The sequence below is a fragment of the Ursus arctos genome, unplaced genomic scaffold, assembly GCF_023065955.2.
Source record: "Ursus arctos isolate Adak ecotype North America unplaced genomic scaffold, UrsArc2.0 scaffold_24, whole genome shotgun sequence".
Classification (NCBI taxonomy): domain Eukaryota; kingdom Metazoa; phylum Chordata; class Mammalia; order Carnivora; family Ursidae; genus Ursus; species Ursus arctos.
In genome coordinates this window covers 33,371,465-33,390,455 of record NW_026622919.1, presented here as the reverse complement: position 1 = coordinate 33,390,455, position 18,991 = coordinate 33,371,465, and the positions used below count along the sequence as shown (strand labels likewise).

The 18,991-nt window shown below is 56.0% G+C and overlaps 1 protein-coding gene across 2 annotated transcripts in view; it reads left to right on the top strand.

Moving 5' to 3' along the window:
- Positions 1-1,697: 1,697 nt before the first annotated feature.
- The window catches only part of TBX4 (T-box transcription factor 4), a 31,293-nt gene continuing 13,999 nt past the window's right edge, over positions 1,698-18,991 (top strand). For both annotated transcript variants that reach the window (XM_026517921.4, XM_026517920.4), the window contains exons 1-5: positions 1,698-1,867; positions 5,738-5,929; positions 6,715-6,809; positions 14,820-14,939; positions 16,231-16,378. In XM_026517921.4, the coding sequence (XP_026373706.2) occupies positions 5,741-5,929; positions 6,715-6,809; positions 14,820-14,939; positions 16,231-16,378 (552 nt within the window). In that variant the 5' untranslated portion in view covers positions 1,698-1,867; positions 5,738-5,740. The remainder of the gene's footprint in view (positions 1,868-5,737; positions 5,930-6,714; positions 6,810-14,819; positions 14,940-16,230; positions 16,379-18,991) is intronic.

Genomic DNA, 18,991 nt, shown 5'->3' with positions numbered 1-18,991 from the left:
AAGCTTCTCCATCCCTTAGACCTTACTTCCCCTTCCTGGTTTGGGACTCTATGAGACAAATTGTGAAGGGAAGATGGGGTAGCGGAATCTGGTACTGCTGAGGGTAATAGGGGTTCTAGAGCAGTGGCCACATTGTGGGTCCAGGCTCCTGACAGCAGCAGCTGGCTTTTCTGAGTTGGTCTTTTGCTTCCACCTTTGAGGGCAGGATAGTGGGGGAGGCACTGATGCTGGCTTTCCATGCCTAGCATTAGAAAAGGGACAGATCCACCCAGGGAAGAGATTTCCCTGTCCTGTTCCCTTCAATCTGACTTTGAGGTAAAAGTCTGGAAAGGAACAGACGCTTATTGGAACTGTTGGGGACACCAGTGGAGGGAGGGACGCAGCCCATGCTGAGGACCAAGAGGTTAATCTGGGAATCCTGTTGATAGGGGACTCTGGTGGGCAGACTTAGCCTTGCCTCAATATTCTGGGCATGTGACAGACTGTGAGGCTCGGACATGGGCGAAGGTCCACATGGGTCTGTCTGCCTGTCCAGCTGAAGGGTACTGTGGCAAGGTACAGACAGACACAGAGAAAGAGAAGTAAGTGGAGACGGAGGGAGTGGAGAGTCAGAGGCCAGGCAGGGAGGTCTAGACAGCGAGGGGGCCTCACATTCTGAGGCACAGTGGCCGGAGAGCTCCCAGCGCAGTGGTCTAAGCTTCCTAGACTGGAGCAGGCATTGGACTTCCTCCTCAGCTTTCTGGGATTTTGAGGCTGCTGGCGGAGTCTTGGCCCTCGCCGCAGTTTCCCCCAGAGACTCTGCCAAGCCCTGGCACCTTGAAGCCCGGGCCTCGGCTCGGATTCAGAAGCCGGCCCAGCACTTCCCCGCCGCCGCCGCTCCAGGCCCGGCCGCCCGGCCTCCTCCCCGCCTGAGCGAAGGGCCTGCCCTCACCCGTGACCTCCACGGCCGACTCCGAGGCGCGCCAGGCCGGGTCCCCGACCGCTGCCCTCCAGGCCCGGACGAGCAAGGCGGCCGGTGAGCAGAGGGGCCGCGCCCTGGCCGTCGCGCCCGCACCGGGAGCCCGGGAGCAGGAGCGCGCGGGCCGGAGCGCGTAGGTGTGAGAATGTGTGAGGGGCATGGTCGGTGGCCGAGTGCGGGGCTGTGGGGCGCTGCGCGCCAGCCCCCCGGGCCGTGGGCTTACCGAGCCGCTGCGTGCACGGCCGGGAGCGGGTCCCGGACGGAGGTGTGTGCGGGCGCCGAGCCCGCGGCCTGGGGCTGGGCGGAGGGCGGCTGTCTGCAAGTGGGCTTCGGCCCGCCCGGCGCCGGCCGCCCGGCGCCCCAGTGTGCGGGCCGCGCTGCCGCTCGGGGCGTGCCGTCCTGGTTGTCGAGTCTCGGTGCGAGCCGTGCGGCCCGGCCCGGCCGCGCTCTCTCTTGCCGCCCCTCTAATCTAAAACATGCGGGGCTCCCAGCCCCGGCCCGGCCGGCGGGACCCGAGGGCCGCAGGGAGGGCACCAAGACGCGCGGTGGGGGAGCGCGAGGCCCGCTCGGGGCTCGGGGTCCTGGGGCCGCCGAGCCAGGGGACCCTAGAGCCCCCCTCCCCGGGGGGCGGCGGGCGCAGACTGATTGACAGCGGCGACGTCAGCGCAGGGGGGTGGCGGCCCCGGAGGGAGGGAGGGAGGAGGAGGGAGCTGAGGCCCCAAAGTGCAGCGTCGGAGATCAAGGGCCCGCTCCAGAGCCGGGATGTGTCCGGCCTCGAGGGCGCGGCTGGCAGCGGGACACTGACCCAGCGGCCCCGAGTCGGTGCCCCAGCGGTCCCGCGCCCCTCGGACCCGAGCCTGCAGTGGACCTCGGGCCGCAGGCGCCTCCGCATGCGGCAGCGCAGTTAGGGTGAGTGTGGTTTCCGGCGGGGATGGGGGTGAGCCGGGCGTGCGGGGCAGGGGCCACCCTGAGCCCAGGGTTAGGCTGCAGGGCAGTGCAGGATGAACTGGAAAAGAGAGTAACGGGACCGGGGTAAGAACCTTAGGGACCCGCAAGGCTGCAGGAGGGTGGAGAGATGTGCTTCAGATCAGGCTGCCGCCTCGGCCCGACTCCCCGCGTTTTGGGGCGCGAGCCCTCATCTCCTCTGAATAACAGTATGAATTGGATGTAGGGACCCAAACGCAATGAAACGACAGCGCCAGCGCCAAAGGAACGAGGTTAAGCCGTGACAAGAGGAGCGGTGGTGTTGAAAGTGGTGTTTGCAGACTAAGAAAGGCCAAGAAGAGGGCCCGGGTAATTACGGCGGTATCGATGTAGAAGTGTGTGATCCGAAAGCCGGACTTCAGAGCCTTTGATGCAACAGGCTCGTCAAAATTAAAGCAAGGAGCATTATATATAAATAATTATCGATGATCAAGAATTATCAAAATGTGAGCAATCACAAAATAAACCAGGCTAAGCCGCAAAACTAACAGTGCTCACACTTTAAAACAAGAGTAAAATAGTAGTTACTTTCACAACCAAGTGAAAACTGTAACCGCAAATTTAAAAGGATTATAGACAAAGTAACTCCAAATATAGGAACAGTGTGATAAGAACCATTGTATTAAAATCAATAATAATAGTATAATAAATAATAAATGACAAAGCTGTAGGAAAAAAGGTGAACAGTTGAAAATACTATTAAAAGAAATACTACTATTAGTAGTATTGAGGGAATATGATCATATAATTTATTATTGATACTATAATGAATTATGAAATATTAACCAAAATCTTTGCAATTATTAGAGCAATACTAATACAAACAAAGACAGCAACAAGAATTGCTGGAATAATATGACAATTTATTACCAAGGTATTAATAGTCCCAACAACATTATAAATAATGATAGAGTAATAAGAAGTATCATACCAACGTGATGAAAAATAATCAGAGTATTAGGAACTACAGCAATATCACAAATTATGACAAAATAACAAGCAGTAATGATGTGATGAAAAATAGCCAGCGAATTAAGATCGTAACATTACAAATAATGACAAAGTAACAAGATATTGTAATGATGTGATGAAGAATACCTGGAGTATTGTGAACAATTCTAACAAAACAAATGATGACAAAATAACAAGAAGTATTAAAAGGATGTGAAGAAATTTAACGTCAATATTGGGAACAATAATATTACAAGTTATGGTAAATAACAAGTTATTGAAACTGTGATAAAATACAGAGACCCAGGAGCCAGCAACGGAAGCATTTTAAGGCTACAGAATAAAAATTAAAATAAGAATAGATTACAATGACCTATTGGAATACTATATCTAATAATTACCTATTAGTAACAGTATCACTAAGGTACTAGGAGGCCCTAGAATGATGGACAGGAAAGCAACAACATATTTAATAATGATGAATTAACAAATCAAACCAGTGCTTTAATTTTACAGTATTAAAAATTAAAACTGCTAATAATTTATGTGCTAGGATATTCTTCATGTCATTGAACTGCCCAGAATACTGCTCTGATAATAGAGATAATTAAAATATTTAAAATAACACAAAATGTTAATTCCTCCAGTGCAAGAAAAATATCACCAGTAATCTAGAGTGAAAAATAAAATGCTCTTCTCCTTAGAAAACGAGTTGGCTGAAAGTGACGGACTGGGCAGAAGGGCGCCAAGCCGGCGGGCCGCGTCCACGGAGGGTCCGCGGGACGGGCGAGCACGGAGGCTGCGGGCCGCGCGGGCCGCGGGCTCTGGCTGGTGAGGAACCCGGCTGTGCAATTCGTTCGCGCCGGGAGCTCGGGGTCCGAGGGGACCCACGGGGACGGCCACTCTGGGCCAGCCCGGAGGGAAGAAAAGGAAATTAGCGGGGAGCTCCAGCGAGGGAGAGGGCCAGTTGTCGCGATGTCGGGATGTGTCTCCGTGGCGGAGAGAAAAGGAAGAAGCGAAGGAGAGCACCGCGCTGCCCTCATCCAGGATCGGAGCCGTGGGACTGGCGTCAGTGGATGCCGGCCGCGGACGTGCTCCGTGCACAGGACTGAGAGCGCCGGGCGTGAGTCAGAGGCGGACCTGAATGGCTCCTGGTGTGACAAGTGTCCCGTAGAGGACCCAGTGCCCAAGACAGCATTGCGCCAGGCGGCGCGTCCTTCTGGCCCCGCGGTCCGCCGCACCTGGGACTAGCCGATAGCGGGGGCCCATCCCGCTGACCCCAGATACAGTTGGAACCAGCGTGTTGGGCCAGAGAGTGCAACTCCCCGTGTGGAGCAGTGCCCCCTCGCCAGGGGTGGGGAGTGGGGTGTTCCGGGTTTCCTAGGCTTGGCTCAGAACCCGCACGTGGCCCAAGGCGGGTACTGGCGCTAGCCCTGTGGGGCAAGATTTGTTTCCTGCTGCCCGTGGCCGGAGGACTGGGAGGGCTGTCAGCTTTATCTTTATGGGCTTTTCCCAGCCCCAACTGGCCCAGGCCCCTTTTTATCTCCCTCGGTTGCACTTGGCTTGTTTACTTTGTGAGGCCCTGGGAGCCAATGTCTAGGACCTGGGATGGGGAGGCCAGTGGGCAGGATGGTCAGGGGCCTGGGACTTGGGATGCTCAGGGAGACCCAGGAGAGAACAGAAAGAAGACAGGAAGAGAGGCAGCCAAGCATATAGAAAGACCCACCAGATGCAAAAGAAGAGAGAGGAGCAGGGAGGTGGAAAGGAGTAGATAATGCAGGGCTGCATCCATGATGGAGGCAGGAAAGGCAGGTCCTGCAGCCTGGGCTCCCATCCTGATAGCCTAGGACCTACTTCTAGAATGGAGCAGGCACTTGGGGCAGGCTGATGAATAGTTCTAGACACTTGCGGAAGGATGGCTGTGCCTGGTAGCAGGACTAGGTTGTGCCTGTGAACTGGACCCCCAACTGGCCCGGTCCTTAGCTGGGAAGGGTCTCAGTCCTTTGCCCCAAAGCAGAGCCCTTTGGAGCCAAAGTGTGACTGAGTGAGCCAGCGAATGTGAATGTGTGGGCAAGGCTGTGAGGCCCCTAGCTGAGTTCAGGGCCTGAATCAGAGCTGCCCTAGGAGAGTGTGGTGGCTTGAGTGACTTAGAAGGCTCTTGGGTGCTTGTGTCTGGGTGTGAGTATATGTGTGCCTGTGTGAGGGACCCATAGGGTATCTGTGGGAGTGAGAATGTGCAGGAGTGAAAGCCTTTGGTTCAGGAAGGCTGTACCTGACTGCTGTCTAAGGGAGTGGGTGAGGGCAGATGGGTGAGCAGGGGCCTGAGGGACTGCCCAGCCCTAGGCCCTTTCTGCAGGTGTGGAGCCCTAGGCCTGGGCCCTGCCTTCCTGGCCTGGCTGTCCTCTGGTGCCTACCCAGGAGGTGTCCTGGCTGCCCTGACCCAAGAGCGAGCCTGGACCACAGTTATTAGGAAACAGTGAAAAGAGATCCGGGCCTCAGGCTCCACTGGAGCCCAGCAGGAGGGAGGGACTGGGGGTACAGCTGGGGCAATGCCGAGAGGGCGGTCCTTCCCCCAGACCTGCTCATCACACAGCCCCACACCCAGGGGCAGGCAGACCTTGAACCGCACACAGACCCTCCCAGGTCCAGAACCCAGAGGGAGGAGACCACCGTCCTACCCTCCGCATTTTCTCCCTCCCCCAGCTCAGAAGGGGGCGGTGTCCACGTGCGCCGGGGCGGCCTTTCCCTCTCGGCCCGAAGTCCCCAGGCTGGGCTGGAGCGGGCTTCGGGGCCTCTGGCGAGTGTGGACCCGGGCATGTGACTCGGTGTGTGCTGTGCCCGCAGGAGATGCTGCAGGATAAGGGCCTGTCGGAGAGCGAGGAGGCCTTCCGGGCCCCGGGCTCGGCTCTCGGCGAGGCCAGCGCTTCCAACGCCGCCAACGCCCCCGAGCCCGCGCTGGCTGCGCCGGGCCTCAGCGGAGCCGCGCTCGGCAGCCCCCCGGGCCCCGGCGCCGACACCGCCGCCGCCGCTGAGCAGGTAGGGCCCGCTGGCCGTCGGGCAGAGGTCGGGCGTGGGTCTGTCTGCAAGGCTGCCTGCGTCTGCCAGTCCGCCCCAAAGAGGACAGGACTCGATTCCCGGGGGACCTGGCTGCGTCCCGGACCGCGCGTTCTGCTCCGCGGGGCAGGGCTCAAGCTCTCTGCTTCGTGCCCTCGGGGCTACTCTGGGACAGACTGGGGAGGGCACCCTTGTGGCTGCGGGGCGAGCCCGGGCCGAGTGTCCAGCAAGGGCGATGCTGAGAGGGCGGGGGCGAAAGCCTGGCACAGGGAGGGAAGAACGGATCCCAGCCGGTGCGAGCGGGGAGCCGCATCGGGGACGTCGCTGAGAGGGTCACAGCGGTAACCTGATGATCACAGTGAAAGGAATCCGTCTGCTCACGCCCTCGGCCTGCGTGGGTCTGCGTAGCGTCTGCGGGTGCGTGCGTCTCTCCTGTGTCTGTGTGTCTGTCCGCAAGCCTGTGGCTACATCCCGCCGCGTGGAGTGTTCATGTTTGTGTAGTGTGCCATCTACCCTGGCACGGTCAGTATGTGTCCTCAGCGGACCCTTATAGGTGCAGCTCCGAAGCAGTGGGTTTCAGCTAATGTTTAAATTTTGAAAAACTCACCAGGGGTGCAGTATAATTTTATGAAACGAAACCTTCAGGCATGGGGTCCTGGGGCTGGCAGTCCTCTGCACAGTTCCTTGGCTCTGTGTCCTCCGTCCTGAGGGCTCCGCGTGGAGCCGTGGCCCAGGCCGACATGCGTCCCCTTCCCTGTCATCCCTAGACCATCGAGAACATCAAGGTGGGCCTGCACGAGAAGGAGCTCTGGAAGAAGTTCCACGAGGCGGGCACCGAGATGATCATCACGAAGGCGGGCAGGTCAGCGCTGGGGTGTTTAACGGGGTGGAAGGTGACTGGTGGCACCCGTGGGGATCCTCAGGAGCTCCCTTACCAGTCCTCTCTCCTGCTCCAGCCAGAGGGATGACAGGCGGCCCCTTGGACGTTCTGGCCTTAGCCCCGCGTCCTACCACGGTTTCCGACTGGGCCGCAGGATTTCACGCTGGGCATCCTCTAACGCCTCCCTAGGGAAGGAAGGATGGGAGGGGCAGCACTATGCAAATAAAATGCAAATAAGGATCGTGACGCCGAAGGTCCCAGTTCCAGCACTGTGGGCCCCCCGGGGGGCTGCTTTGTCCTTCTCCTTTTGGGGACCTGCCGGGTTTCTCAGGATTGCATTGACTGGGGACCCGGAGATGGCCCTCAACAGATGGAGGAAGGGGACCTGACTATGTGTTCCTATTTCCATAACTTTCCCGGGGCATTGTGAACCCCAGATCTCTCATCGCAGGGGTGCTGGTCTTCTATTGTCAGCACCCCCCTCAGCCAAGGGAAAGGCACTGTTGGGCCCTCCGTGTGTGTTGTTTAGGGAGCAGCTCTCGGGTGGCTGCCAGAAACAATGATTTATAAAGTGGAAACATCTTTAAAATGCGCTGGTGTCTGTGGGAGAGAGACTAGAGGAGAGGGTGAGAGGAGGGAGATGCAGACAGGGCAGGACGAGAGAGATTCGGTGGGGCCGGGAGTCCCGGGAGGGGCAGGAGGGCTAGGCCAGTGGTTATCAGTGAAGGGGGATTGCTGCAGACAGAGAAGCGGGGAAGAACGACCCTCTCCCCACTTACTCACATTTGACTTTGGTCCCTGGGGGACAGGGTAGGTGTGAAAACATCCCAATGCCTGGCCCATAATGGGGTTTTCCAAGGAGTAAGGTGGTGAAGCCAGGGATGGGGGGGTCAGACCTCAGCAGCTTCCAGTGCCACTCAGCGGCTGGGTCTGTGCACTCCTCAGGCAAGGTGCTGCGGGGTCTCTGCCCTGTCCTCACGCCCCTCTGCAAAACCATACTACGGTTGTATGCACAGCACTTAGCTTAGCTCCGGGCACATGTAAGCATACCATAAAGGCTGGCTAAAATTAATCGTAATTAGAGAAATATCTGGCACCCACTCCGCATTTTTCTTCTACTTTTTAAAGAACTCTGCTGAACTGCTCAAAGAACGGTGGGCTGTTCAAAAGAAACAAAAAGCTGGTCATTTGCAGTGTGTGGTGTAGGTCTGCTGTGGGGTCTGCTCCCTGGCAGGCCTTGCAAGGTTTCCTTTGTTTTGTTGAGGTCTGGACACTTGGCCACCGGGGCCCCGGTAGGTGGCAAGGCCACCTAGAGCCTCTCTCAGAAGAAGAAGCAGGGGGATATCCGGGCCTGAATTTGCTGCATTTGGGAGATGGGGAAGGAGGCTGCGTAAGGGGAACCTGGTAGAGGGTGCCACTTGGAACCGTCCTTGAGGACAGTGGGGAACCAGGTGTCACAAGCCTTGCCTCTTCCTAGCTGAGTGCACTTGGGCAAGTCTCTAAGCTTCCTGTGGCTCCGTGGTGCTGCGGAAAACAGAGCCGGTGACTGTAGACTTACTTGCCATCCTTCCTTTCTCGGTTACTGTGAGACTCAAACCAGGGCTCCTGTGAGCTATGTATGGTAAATTGTTGAGCGGATTATAGGTGTGAAGAGGGGGAATTTATTTCTTGTGACTGCTGGGGTGGAGGGAAGGAAAGAAAAAAGAGAAAGATCCAGAATTTCCCTTTTTAGGCAGCAGAAATAACCTTGTTTTTTGAAAATAAATGGCCAGCGTGTTCTTGGGGCAAACCTGGCCTCTGCCATTTAAAACAAAAGGCATTTGTGATTCTCCTCAGTGGGGTTTCCTGCATCTGCATGGGTCCTCCTCCTTCCCTCGCCCAATACACACACACACACACACACACACACACTTCCAGAGGTGACCAACATCAGGCAGATGTTTGTGCCCGATCCTAGAGGAGGCTTAGAGATGGGCCTCAGGGAATGCTGATGATAATTTTTAAATGGCTGCCATGAAGTCGACCAATTATGGTTTCATCACACTCTTCCATTTCTCTGGTGGAAAGTTATTCCTGCAACAGGTCTAGTCCTTAAGAAAGTCACTAGCCTCATCACCCGTCCCCATGGTTCTCACAGACCCTCTTTCCTCCTGCATAGGTGCTCACTGACCTCAGAGACCAAATTCAGGGCTCTGATCCCCGTGGCCTGGGCAGCCACAGGAGGCAGCTTGCTTTGCTGGGCCCCTGTGGACTCCCGGTTCTCTTCTCTGTGTCTCTACCAGCACCCTTCCTGGGACACCTGCATTTCTTAGCAGATGGCCTGGACCCTTCTCCTGAACCTTGAATCACAGATTCCTAGACTGCTGGAGCTGGAGGAGAACCGAGGGAACACAAACCTGACCCCAGAGAAGAGAAGGCACTTGGCTCTTATAGATAGAAGCAAGATTAGGCAGTTGCCGGGTCTACACAAGCCAAGCGGATGTAATCCACCCCAGAACAAAACCCCAACTTTGAGAAATTCCTGTTATGGCTTATTTACAAGGCCGTTCAACGTGGGATTGTTGCTCTACCTTAGGGACCCTGGCGGGTTAGGGGCATGGTCTGGTTGAGGGAGAGGCAGGCCCTGGAGAAGGGGAACCAGAATGTTCTCAAGCTAGTGTGAGTCTTTGGGTCACAAGCCTCTTGCCTTAAGCCCTTGAAGGTCTGAAGGCCAAGGACAGAATAATCCCCTTCATTGGATAGCGGCTTTGGATTCTCAAACCATTCGATCTGGGGAATAAAATGCCAATCACATCAGGAGACATCAATTTCTGAATACTCAGTAACCCCTGATGTCAGGTGTAAAATGGGGCCAGAATCCTCCCAGCCAGTTTCTGTCTCTCTCAGGCTCCTGCACTCACAAGTTTTAAGCCGTTTACTGCAGAGAGCAGACCCCTCCTCTCTCTACCTCCTTCACATCCCTGCCAAGCTTGATACATGTGAGAAACTGCATTTTCTCCCAAACATAGATAAAAGTGAGCTCCACAAAAATTTAAATATAAACCTCCCAAAAATGAAGATTTCCTAACCGTTTGACTGCTCTCCTCCTAGGTCATGGTTTTGCCACCAGATAAATCTCCACTATCAGCCTTCATAGCCTGTTGAGTTCAATGTTGCTTGTGTTAGTGACAGTGAATTTGCGTTTGAAAAATGAACTACCGATGAGAACTCCTGTTGAACCTGTATTGTTTGTTATTCTGAGGCAAGGATTTGGCCCAGCTTAATCCGGGGCTTCAAAGCCAATTGCCCTTGCTCTGTATACAGAGCGTCAGAGCCCAGTGGCGTGGGTGATAAGACAAGTAAGGGTTGAAGACACTGGGAAAGTGGGTTGGGGAGAGAGTCCTTTGATCTCTTTCTAAAGTATTTTCTGAAAGCAAAAGTCTATCAGAAGGAAGTGTCTTTAAAAAAAAATCTGAGAAACAACTGATCTTCCAAAACAGCATCCATTCCACACACCCTCACTCCTGCCCCCCCCAGGGAAAATATTTCTTAAAAATGCTTTGAGTGAATTAGAAAACTCTGTGTGTGTGTGTGTGTGTGTGTGTGTGTGTGTGTGTGTGTCTAAGTGGAAATAAATTATGAAGCTTTGCCATTGCTCTCAGAAATCATTTGGCTCTAGAAGGTTTGGTCTCAGTATAGGCAGCAGCAGCAACACAGCAACCCCCCCCCCCCCAGCAAACTGAGCCTTGGTTGATGGGCCTTAACCTCTTCCCAACATATTCAGAAATCTCTCTCAAGATTCCCAGACACTAGGGATAGAAAGAAGAGTGGGGTTTACAGTGGATCCCCATCCTTTGCCTGCAACGGGTTCCTTTCAGACTCGGGGCTGCACTGCTGGTGTATATATATATGTGTGTGTATATGGACAGCACACATATGATATATATACGGGTATAATTTTCAATGTCCATTTTATTGAAGTGGAATATTCCTGCATAAAAATGAGCAAATCTTAATTGTACAGCTCTATAGACTTTCACAAAATGAGTACCTCCAATCAAAGCTCCACCCAGATAAAGAAACAGGGGAGAAACCTCCTGTGTGCCTTCTCACCCCCCACCACTCCCTGCCCCCCTCGAAGCCCCTCTCTGGACCTCTCATCCTTTGATTTGGTTTTGCGCCTGTGTTTAAGGGAAGGCACATTTAGCTGCTCCTGGGGTTTCCGGGCCCCCAGAGAAAGTCGGGTGCCTTCAGGTTTCGGGTTTGGTGGCCTGCCTAGGTGGAGAGAATCTGGCTGGTCTCCTAGGTCCGGCTTACTCCCTGCACCCCCCCCCATCTGGATTGGTGGGGGGCTCGTGGGTCAAGGCCAGGAATTTGGCGATGGCTTTGGCCGGAGAGCCGGGAGCCCCCGCAGCTCTCGGAGCCCAGCTGAACTTGCACGTCCCCCCTCAGCCACGAGCGAGCATTTGAGGGGTCGTTGCCAAAATCACAGTGCCCCGAATCCCTTGCCCCAAGCCCCGCAAGCCTCCCACGCCGAGAAACGTCCAAGGAAGCTTATCTTAGCAGTTCATTCTAAAACCATTTCCGAGTATGAAGTAGATAAAGGCTCCAGCCCGCACCCTTTCAGAGCCTGTTTCATGATCAGAGGAGAAACCCCCGGCTTTCATCTCCTCTCGGGCGGCGGGGCGGGCGGCTTGTTTATTCCCCGGCGGAGCCGTTTCCGCGTGCGCCCGGAGCGCCTCTCTGCCTGCGGGGCCCGGAGCCCCGAGGGGGCGCCAGGGACGCAGCCGGGAGGCCCGCGGGGTGCAGGGACGGAGTGGGGGAGAGGGCTCGACGGCGCGGGAGCGGGGTAGGGGGGGCCGCAGGGTGTCCGGGACAGGCGAGCCAGGGATTCCGGGCCAGCGCTGGTGGCGGGGCAGAGTGGGAGCCAGGCGGCGCTGAGTCCTTCCCTCTCTTCCTGGCCCTCCCTCCGCGACCCACTGAGGTGTGCATTTCCCCCACAGTGGTGGTTTTCAGGTCCATTTATGTCCTAAGTCACAGAAACAGTTTACATGGCGCCGTCTTTTCATGGATTTCAGTAGAGAGGGCCTTTACAGTGTAGGGGGAGCCCTGAGGGTGTCACAGCTCCCAGAGCCGGCCTGCCTTCTGGGGCAGGAGTCATGCCCACCCCTGAATGCTCCCGTGCTGGGCCCCTGGGCTCCAGCTTTAGTCCCTTCTGGAACCAAGGGCAGATGCCTTCAGCCGGGGAGGGCGGCTTACAGGCGGGGTGGACCTGGTGCTTCCCCTGCGCACGCAGCTGGTCCCCCACCTGGGTGTGCCCTTCATTCTACTGAAGTCCCGCAGGTGGGGAAATGATAGGGCCTTCCCCGAGGCCGGGGTTCTCAGGAGCAGTCACCAGACTGGACCCTGACGGGGAGGCACCTATTGGCGGGAAAGCAGTGGAGCTTGCTGAGCCTGAGTAGTTCAGCCTGGAACAGTGGACCTTTGAACTCCCCTTTCAGACCCGATATCCCATCCCCCTCCCTGCCTCTAAGTGCCGCTGCCCTTGGAAGAGGGGAATTGGCAGGCAGCTGAGGCAGAGGCTGGGGGATCCCTTCCTTCCCTGCCCCAACTCTTGGCAAAGCCTTCCTGAGGGTGTTTGCCATCAGGAATCCCGTCTATGGTCAGCTTCTAAGAGAAGCCAAATCACAGGACCCCAGTTCCGTGCCTTGAGGAGCTGAGCACAGGCTGCTTATAGGCCCTTAGCCATGTCAGCCTGGCCTCCTGAGCAGCTGAGATGAAGTGTAGTAGGGAGTAGGAGTGGGGGAGGGGCCAGGTCCTTCACCCTCTTCTCGGCCTAGCTTAGGAAGACTATTCAAGTGGCAGGGAGCCATTTTCTCCTGGCCCCCTTGTACATACTGGCCTGGGGGGCAGCCATATCTGCCCTCTGCCATTGCCACCTAGAGGGCCCCGTGCCAGGTCAGCCCAAGCACAGCCAGGCCTGCCCCATTTCGTGGCAGTTTCTGTAGCAGTTACAAAATGGTGGCCTGGAGGGGACAGGATTCTTGGCCTTCCCCCAGGGAGGAGGGGAGGTGAGGCAGCTGCTGCCTTCCCCGCTTCAGCCTTAGGCCTATCAGGGAAGAGGCTGGGCCAGGAAAGAGGGTGGTGCAAGCCCCAGCTGTGCCCCCAGGCCTGGCAGGGGCTGGTAAGCAGGAGGCAGGATTGGGTTCCTGAGCCCTCTCACTTCCCCCATTCCTGGAGAGGGGGTGGGGTGGACATTTGAAAATGCTTTCAATTGACATCTGAGACAAATTCTTCCACACGGTTTATAAGTCCCTAGACTTGCAGCTAGAACTTCCCTCCTCGCTCCAGGCACGCACACACGCACACATGCGCACTCCACTGTGTACTCAACGTACAGGCGCTCGTGCATACACAGGGCCACACATCTCCCACGTCCCTGGCCCGCTGCAGTGCTCTCACGGGCCTTTCCTCCCACAAGAGAGAGGGTGAGCAGACTGGGGCCGGGCCAGGGGTAGAAGGGAACTCTCTACCTCCCGGTCCTGGCCGGGGCTTGCTGTAGGGTCTGCCGGCTTGTGGAGGCCTTGAACCCTTCCAGAAGCCCTGTCCTGTCCAGGTAAGCTAGAACCCCTGTTGACAAAATGGGGCGGGGGCGGGCTCCAATCATCTGTTTGAGGTGCCTAGGACAGCTTCTCTTGAGATTCCCCTTATAGTCTCTCAGCTCAGTGAGGAGGCAGACGACCTCTTGATGGCTTTCCTTGAGGGGACTGGTTGGGCACTGTCCCAACTCAGGGGATTTGGTTCCTGACACCTTAGTGTCTCCAGTTAGGTTTGGATCGGCAGCGTCTCTGTCGGGGGAAACACCTTTGTGGGAGATCAGCTAGGAGAGGGTGGGGGTGTCCGAGGAGGATTGTGAGGAAGTTCTCTCTGCCCCTCTGGGGAGGCTGAGTGTCAGGGACCTGGTGACCAGGGGGCAGAGCTGTGCCCCTGCAGGTATGTGTACATGCTGTTGGTCGTGTGTGTGCTGAGGAGTCTGGGGAAGCCCTTCCCTAGAATATTCACCGAGCCTCAGGGTCCCAGACAGTCTTGGCATGAGCTGTGGAAACTGGAAAACTTCCTGTTTTTTGGTGTCTCCATATTCCCAGAGGTCGGTCATCCACTGATTTGTGGAGGGAGGAGTGCAATGAGGGCCAGTGGTAAGAGTCACAAATGGACTCAATGAATCCACACACCAACATATAAGATAGGTAGTAACATCCCCATTTTAGAGATAAGGAAACCAAGGCACAGAGGGATCCAAGCAACTTGCCTAACACCTCACAACCCATGGCACAGTGGTTCTAGAATCCGTGCTTTTCCCCATGAGGCTCCTGAGCTGACCTCGCCTGGTCCCCCATTAGTGTGCACAGGCCCAGGCAAGGTCTTCACACAGTTAAACACTTCTGCTAAACACCCCAAAGGAATCCAAAGACCTAGCAGCACTCTCCTGTTTTCCTGTGAGTTGGTTTGAGGCCTGAAGGTTTCCACAGAGGCAAGGCCCAGAGGAGACACTCCATTGATTACAGAAGCAGCTGACAGGGACTTCCAGATCTTTTGCTCTGGCCCCTGTAATGGCATCCCAGAACTTTAGTAGTGTATGGACTGACAAAGGACAGGAGGGATATTAAGCAGCCAGGTTGGTGTTGAAATCTTCTCTCATGACCCTGAGGGTTTCTGTGCTTTAGCTGCTCACAACTAGTAGGCCTAAATATTAGGGGATCGTGGGGGAGAGGGAATTGTATTGGGGAAGCCAGGTAAGCCCTCTTCCTAGACACAGCTCCTGGGGCTCAGAGCGGCTAGTGCAGCCCTTCCCTTTTGGGGGGGCGGGGCTGAGGCCAGAGAGGGACGGGCCTTACCAGCTCACACAGTTCTGATCGGGGCCAGTGTCTCTGAAGGCCTTCTGTCCCCTCACCCCTGTGTGCCATCTCTCCTGGTGCCGTCTATGCCTCTGCCTCACACCTTGGCTTCCCCCAGGAGGATGTTCCCCAGCTACAAGGTGAAAGTCACAGGCATGAACCCCAAGACCAAGTACATCCTGCTGATTGACGTCGTCCCTGCAGATGACCACCGCTACAAGTTCTGTGACAACAAATGGTAAGAACCTGGGACCCTCGCATCCCCCGTCTTCTCCCAACCACCTGGTGTTTGGTCCGGGGACTCACCAGTTAGCTCCAGCGTTTGCCCAGACCTGCAGCCTTGGGGACCGAGCCCGCAGGAGCTGCAGGGTCGGCAAATGTCTGCCCACCGGCTGCAGACGGGGCTGGGGCTGGAAAGGAGCTTCAGCGTTTGAGTGTTTGGTGGCTTCCAAGAGTCTGTTCTCTCCCTAGAGCTGTGGACAGACAGGATGGGTGACCATGCTGTGGGGTGGAAGATGGACACCAGCACTGGACGGATATAGGCTCTGGTCCGACCGCACTGGGGAGGAGGATGGGAGCTGTTTTCTTGGGGGACTTTGATATTGGATGGTTAGCACCCAGGTGCCTGGTCCGTGGCATCTCTCTGCTGTCATTCCACTTGCTCATTGTCTGGCTGTGAGCCCTCCCTTTAAGCCGTTGATCCACAGTGAGGGGCAGCTGCCTGGTGGTTGGACGACGAGACCCTCTGGCAAAGGCCAGGGGGGAAACAAGTGGGTTGTAGGGCAAAATGGGGGCTGGGTAAATGAACACTGGGCTGCTTTTCCTAAGGCGACCTCCCCTGTACCCTGTCTGTCCCCAGAGCCCAGGACTGAGCTCCAGAGGAGAGAGAGAGGGATTGAATGAATTAGCAGCCAGCGGATGCGGGCTCCACAGGGGTTGGTAGCAGGGTCAGCAGAGACTGGGCTGAAGAAGCAGGATTCAGTGGCCACATCCTGTCAAGGGCCATGTTTCTATTTCTTCTCTCTTTGGGTTGGATTATCATTCAGAACAGGCTCTGGCTGAGGGGCAGTTGCCAACTAATTTCTCTGGGGATAAGCACTGTATTGGGGACAAGCAATTTGAAAGCTGTCTAGGTCCTCTGAGAAGCTCCGTCCAAATAAAATAATTTAAAACATTTTAAAATTGAAACTAGAACATGTACAGAGAAATGCCTAAATCTCCCCACAATAGATTAGTGATTAGCCCCATTCTCGGAAGTAAATAATCACACCTGTCTGCACCTTCCCTTTCTCTTTCTGCTGCAATCAAATAAAAGAGGTTCAGAATCGCTGCCCCTCCTCAGCTCGCTCTCCTCTGACCCTCACTCCTGCTCACAAAGTCCTAATCTGAGAGTGTAGAATGAGCAGTGATTTTTTGCCCCCCCTCAGGTTTGTGGGGATTTGCTCTCAGAGCAGGCAGGGAATCTGGGCTTTTCCAGACCCAGATTCCAGAATAATCAACTACTGTGGTTCTATCTACTCTGTCGGCAGGATGGTGGCAGGGAAGGCGGAGCCCGCCATGCCAGGAAGGCTCTATGTCCATCCCGATTCTCCTGCCACTGGGGCCCACTGGATGCGGCAGCTGGTCTCCTTCCAGAAGCTGAAGCTTACAAACAACCACCTGGACCCCTTCGGCCATGTAAGAAAGAGGCTGTCTGGCCTTGAGAGCTGGCTTGGGGTGGGGGGGGCTGGGTAGGGGTGGAGATGTGGTGCATCCACGGTGGGGATCCAGCTCCGGGCTTTGGCACTCGCCGGGGCCAGACTGGAAGGAGCACCGGTCCGAGGCCCACAGCCGCACCTCCTTCTCCTCACACTTGCCGGCTCCATAGCTTTGGGCCAGTTTCTTGGCCGTTTTGAGCCTTGGTTTCCTTATCTAGAAACCTTTCACGGTTGTGAGAATTAACAGAGAGAATACGCAGGAAGCCCTGTGCACGTGGGAGGCTCTAAATAAATGACGGCTGTTGACAAGGACAATGATGATGGTCAAATCTCTCCACTTCAGTTTCCCCAAATTTGGCCTTGCTGAGCCCACAACACGTTAGCTTTCTTGGGAAAGTTGCCGATGAGTTCTGAAGCCTCTCTTTGGCGTGTGCCGTCTGCCTGGCCTGGCAGCCCCTGCCCTCTGGAAGGGAAGGCCTCGCTCTGGCAGCTCCTTCCTGGCCTTGCCGGGGACCTGGCTCTTACAAGACAGACTCTGAAGCCCCAGGGATGCTGCTGCTGACGCCCCGTCCAGGCTGCGGAGGCTCATTCTTTCCCCATCTGGCTCTGGCAGGCCCACAAAAAACGTTTTATGTGGAAATTTTTAGCTCAAGTGTGTGGCAAACTGAAGTCTGGGGACCTGGTATTATCCACCAGGGCACAGGCCCGGCCCCTCTCGGCTACCCATCGTTACTCTGGAGTACAGGGTGGGGTGGGGTGGAGCACGGGGGCAGCAGAGGTCGCGGGATGCCGTTGCCCAGGCTGTACATGTAACACTCAGGGTGTGGCTGGTGGAAGGCGATGCAGGGGTGGGGTGGGGTGGGGTGCAGGGATGTGCCTCTTTTATACCTAAGTTCTACTCCTGACGAGTTGCATGCAAATCAGAATCCTGTGAATCATAGTTCCTCATGGAAAATGCCAGCAATGGGTCATTTCTGATTGATTGGTCTATAAGACAAGCAGCTCTTAGTTCTAATTTTCGGAGTCCGTTCAGTTCTCTTCTGAGTTGGTAATCCATAAACAAGCAACCAGGAGAAAGTTTAATTAACGTAACTAACTCCTGACTTTTCCATTTTGCAAGGAGCACGGGTTTTCCCATGCAAGGCTGGCAGGTGCCATGGGGTGTGCACAGAAAGGTGCAGCCCCAACTTCTCGCGGGGGCGGAGGCAAGACACCGATCTAATGGGAAGCGTGGGCCAAGCCCCCACCTCCCAGAGCACAGGACCTTTTAACTGAGGGACAGAAGGGCCTCCTGGGTCTTACTGGGCACTATCCTGGCCAAGACTTTGCTTCCCGTTGGCTCCTACCTGGCCTCCTCTGCTTGTCCAGGTCATGGGACCAACTGGGAAATGTTAGCGAGGGCCTCTATGGTGGGAATTTGGGACTAGCTGGTGGGCACGTCTCTGCCCACCCCTGCGCACAGGGACCCCACGGGACAGACCACTGGGGTGAGCACAGAGCTTGGCAAGAGCTGATCTTTGAGCGAGGGGCCAAGAGTACCCAGGGATCAAAGCTCTGGGGAGAATGTTGGATGCACAGCTTGCTATCATGGTTCCCCAGCTGCAGGGATGCCTCAGGGGATTCTTCTACCCCTCCCCCCCAAACTCCTGCAGAAAGTGGCAGGGGAGGACTCACGTGTTTGAAAAGCTGGGCTTTTTTAAGAAGCGGGAGAGAGACCTGGCCTTCATGGCCCAGCAGTAGATTTCCCCAGCCTGGCTTGCCTCTGTGGTGGCTCTGCCGGAGTCCGGAAGGGGTTTGCAGTCATCCTGCTTGCAGTCTTGAGTCTGAGCTAGTGGGGCTGCCTGAGGGGCTCGTGATGTCAGGGGTGCCCCTGGCTACACTCACCAGGCCTGCCTGGAGCTCACCTCTCCTTGGCAGTAGGGATATTCCCCATACTAACTCAGCTCTCTCGCCAGAGGGTTGGGAGGCCGAGCATCTTCATTCTCCCCCCATCCCTGCGTCTACCCAGCACGAGCAGCCTACTGGTTACAGCAACCCATGTACGGTGTCAGGACCCAGAGATGAGGTGACTGTCTCAGGGGCTGGGTGGGAGTAAAGGAGCCGGCTTGGACCCGTACCCGTTCCCAGCCCAGCATTCTTTGGCTTTTCCACCTGTCTTCCTGTCCCCAGGGCTTGAGCTGTCATATCTTCAAGTATGTAGAGCATCACTGGAGAGGGAGAAGCTTTTGACCATGCAGGCGAGGGCTGTGGAGGATGGATTCCTAGACAAGCCCTGTGGACCAGGGCTTTCTGCTCGTGGGCCTGCGCCGGCGGCAGTGCTGAGCCCTTCATCACCCTGCCTGGCTTCTCGGCTTCTCGGCACAGGAGCTTGGGAAAGAGCCATCTCGGGCTGCGAGTCTGCCCCGAACAAGCCCTTCCTTCTGCACTGCTCCCCTCCACAGTTTCAGTTTTCCCTAAAATCTCCCAGACCTCGAGGAACTTTCTCAGCCAAATGAACTTTGGACTTTTCCCTTGGGTCTCCTAGTCCCTTGGGGATTTTAGCTGTTGCCTTTCATTTCAACCTTCCCCAGGAGAAGGGTCCAGGGTCCCAGTG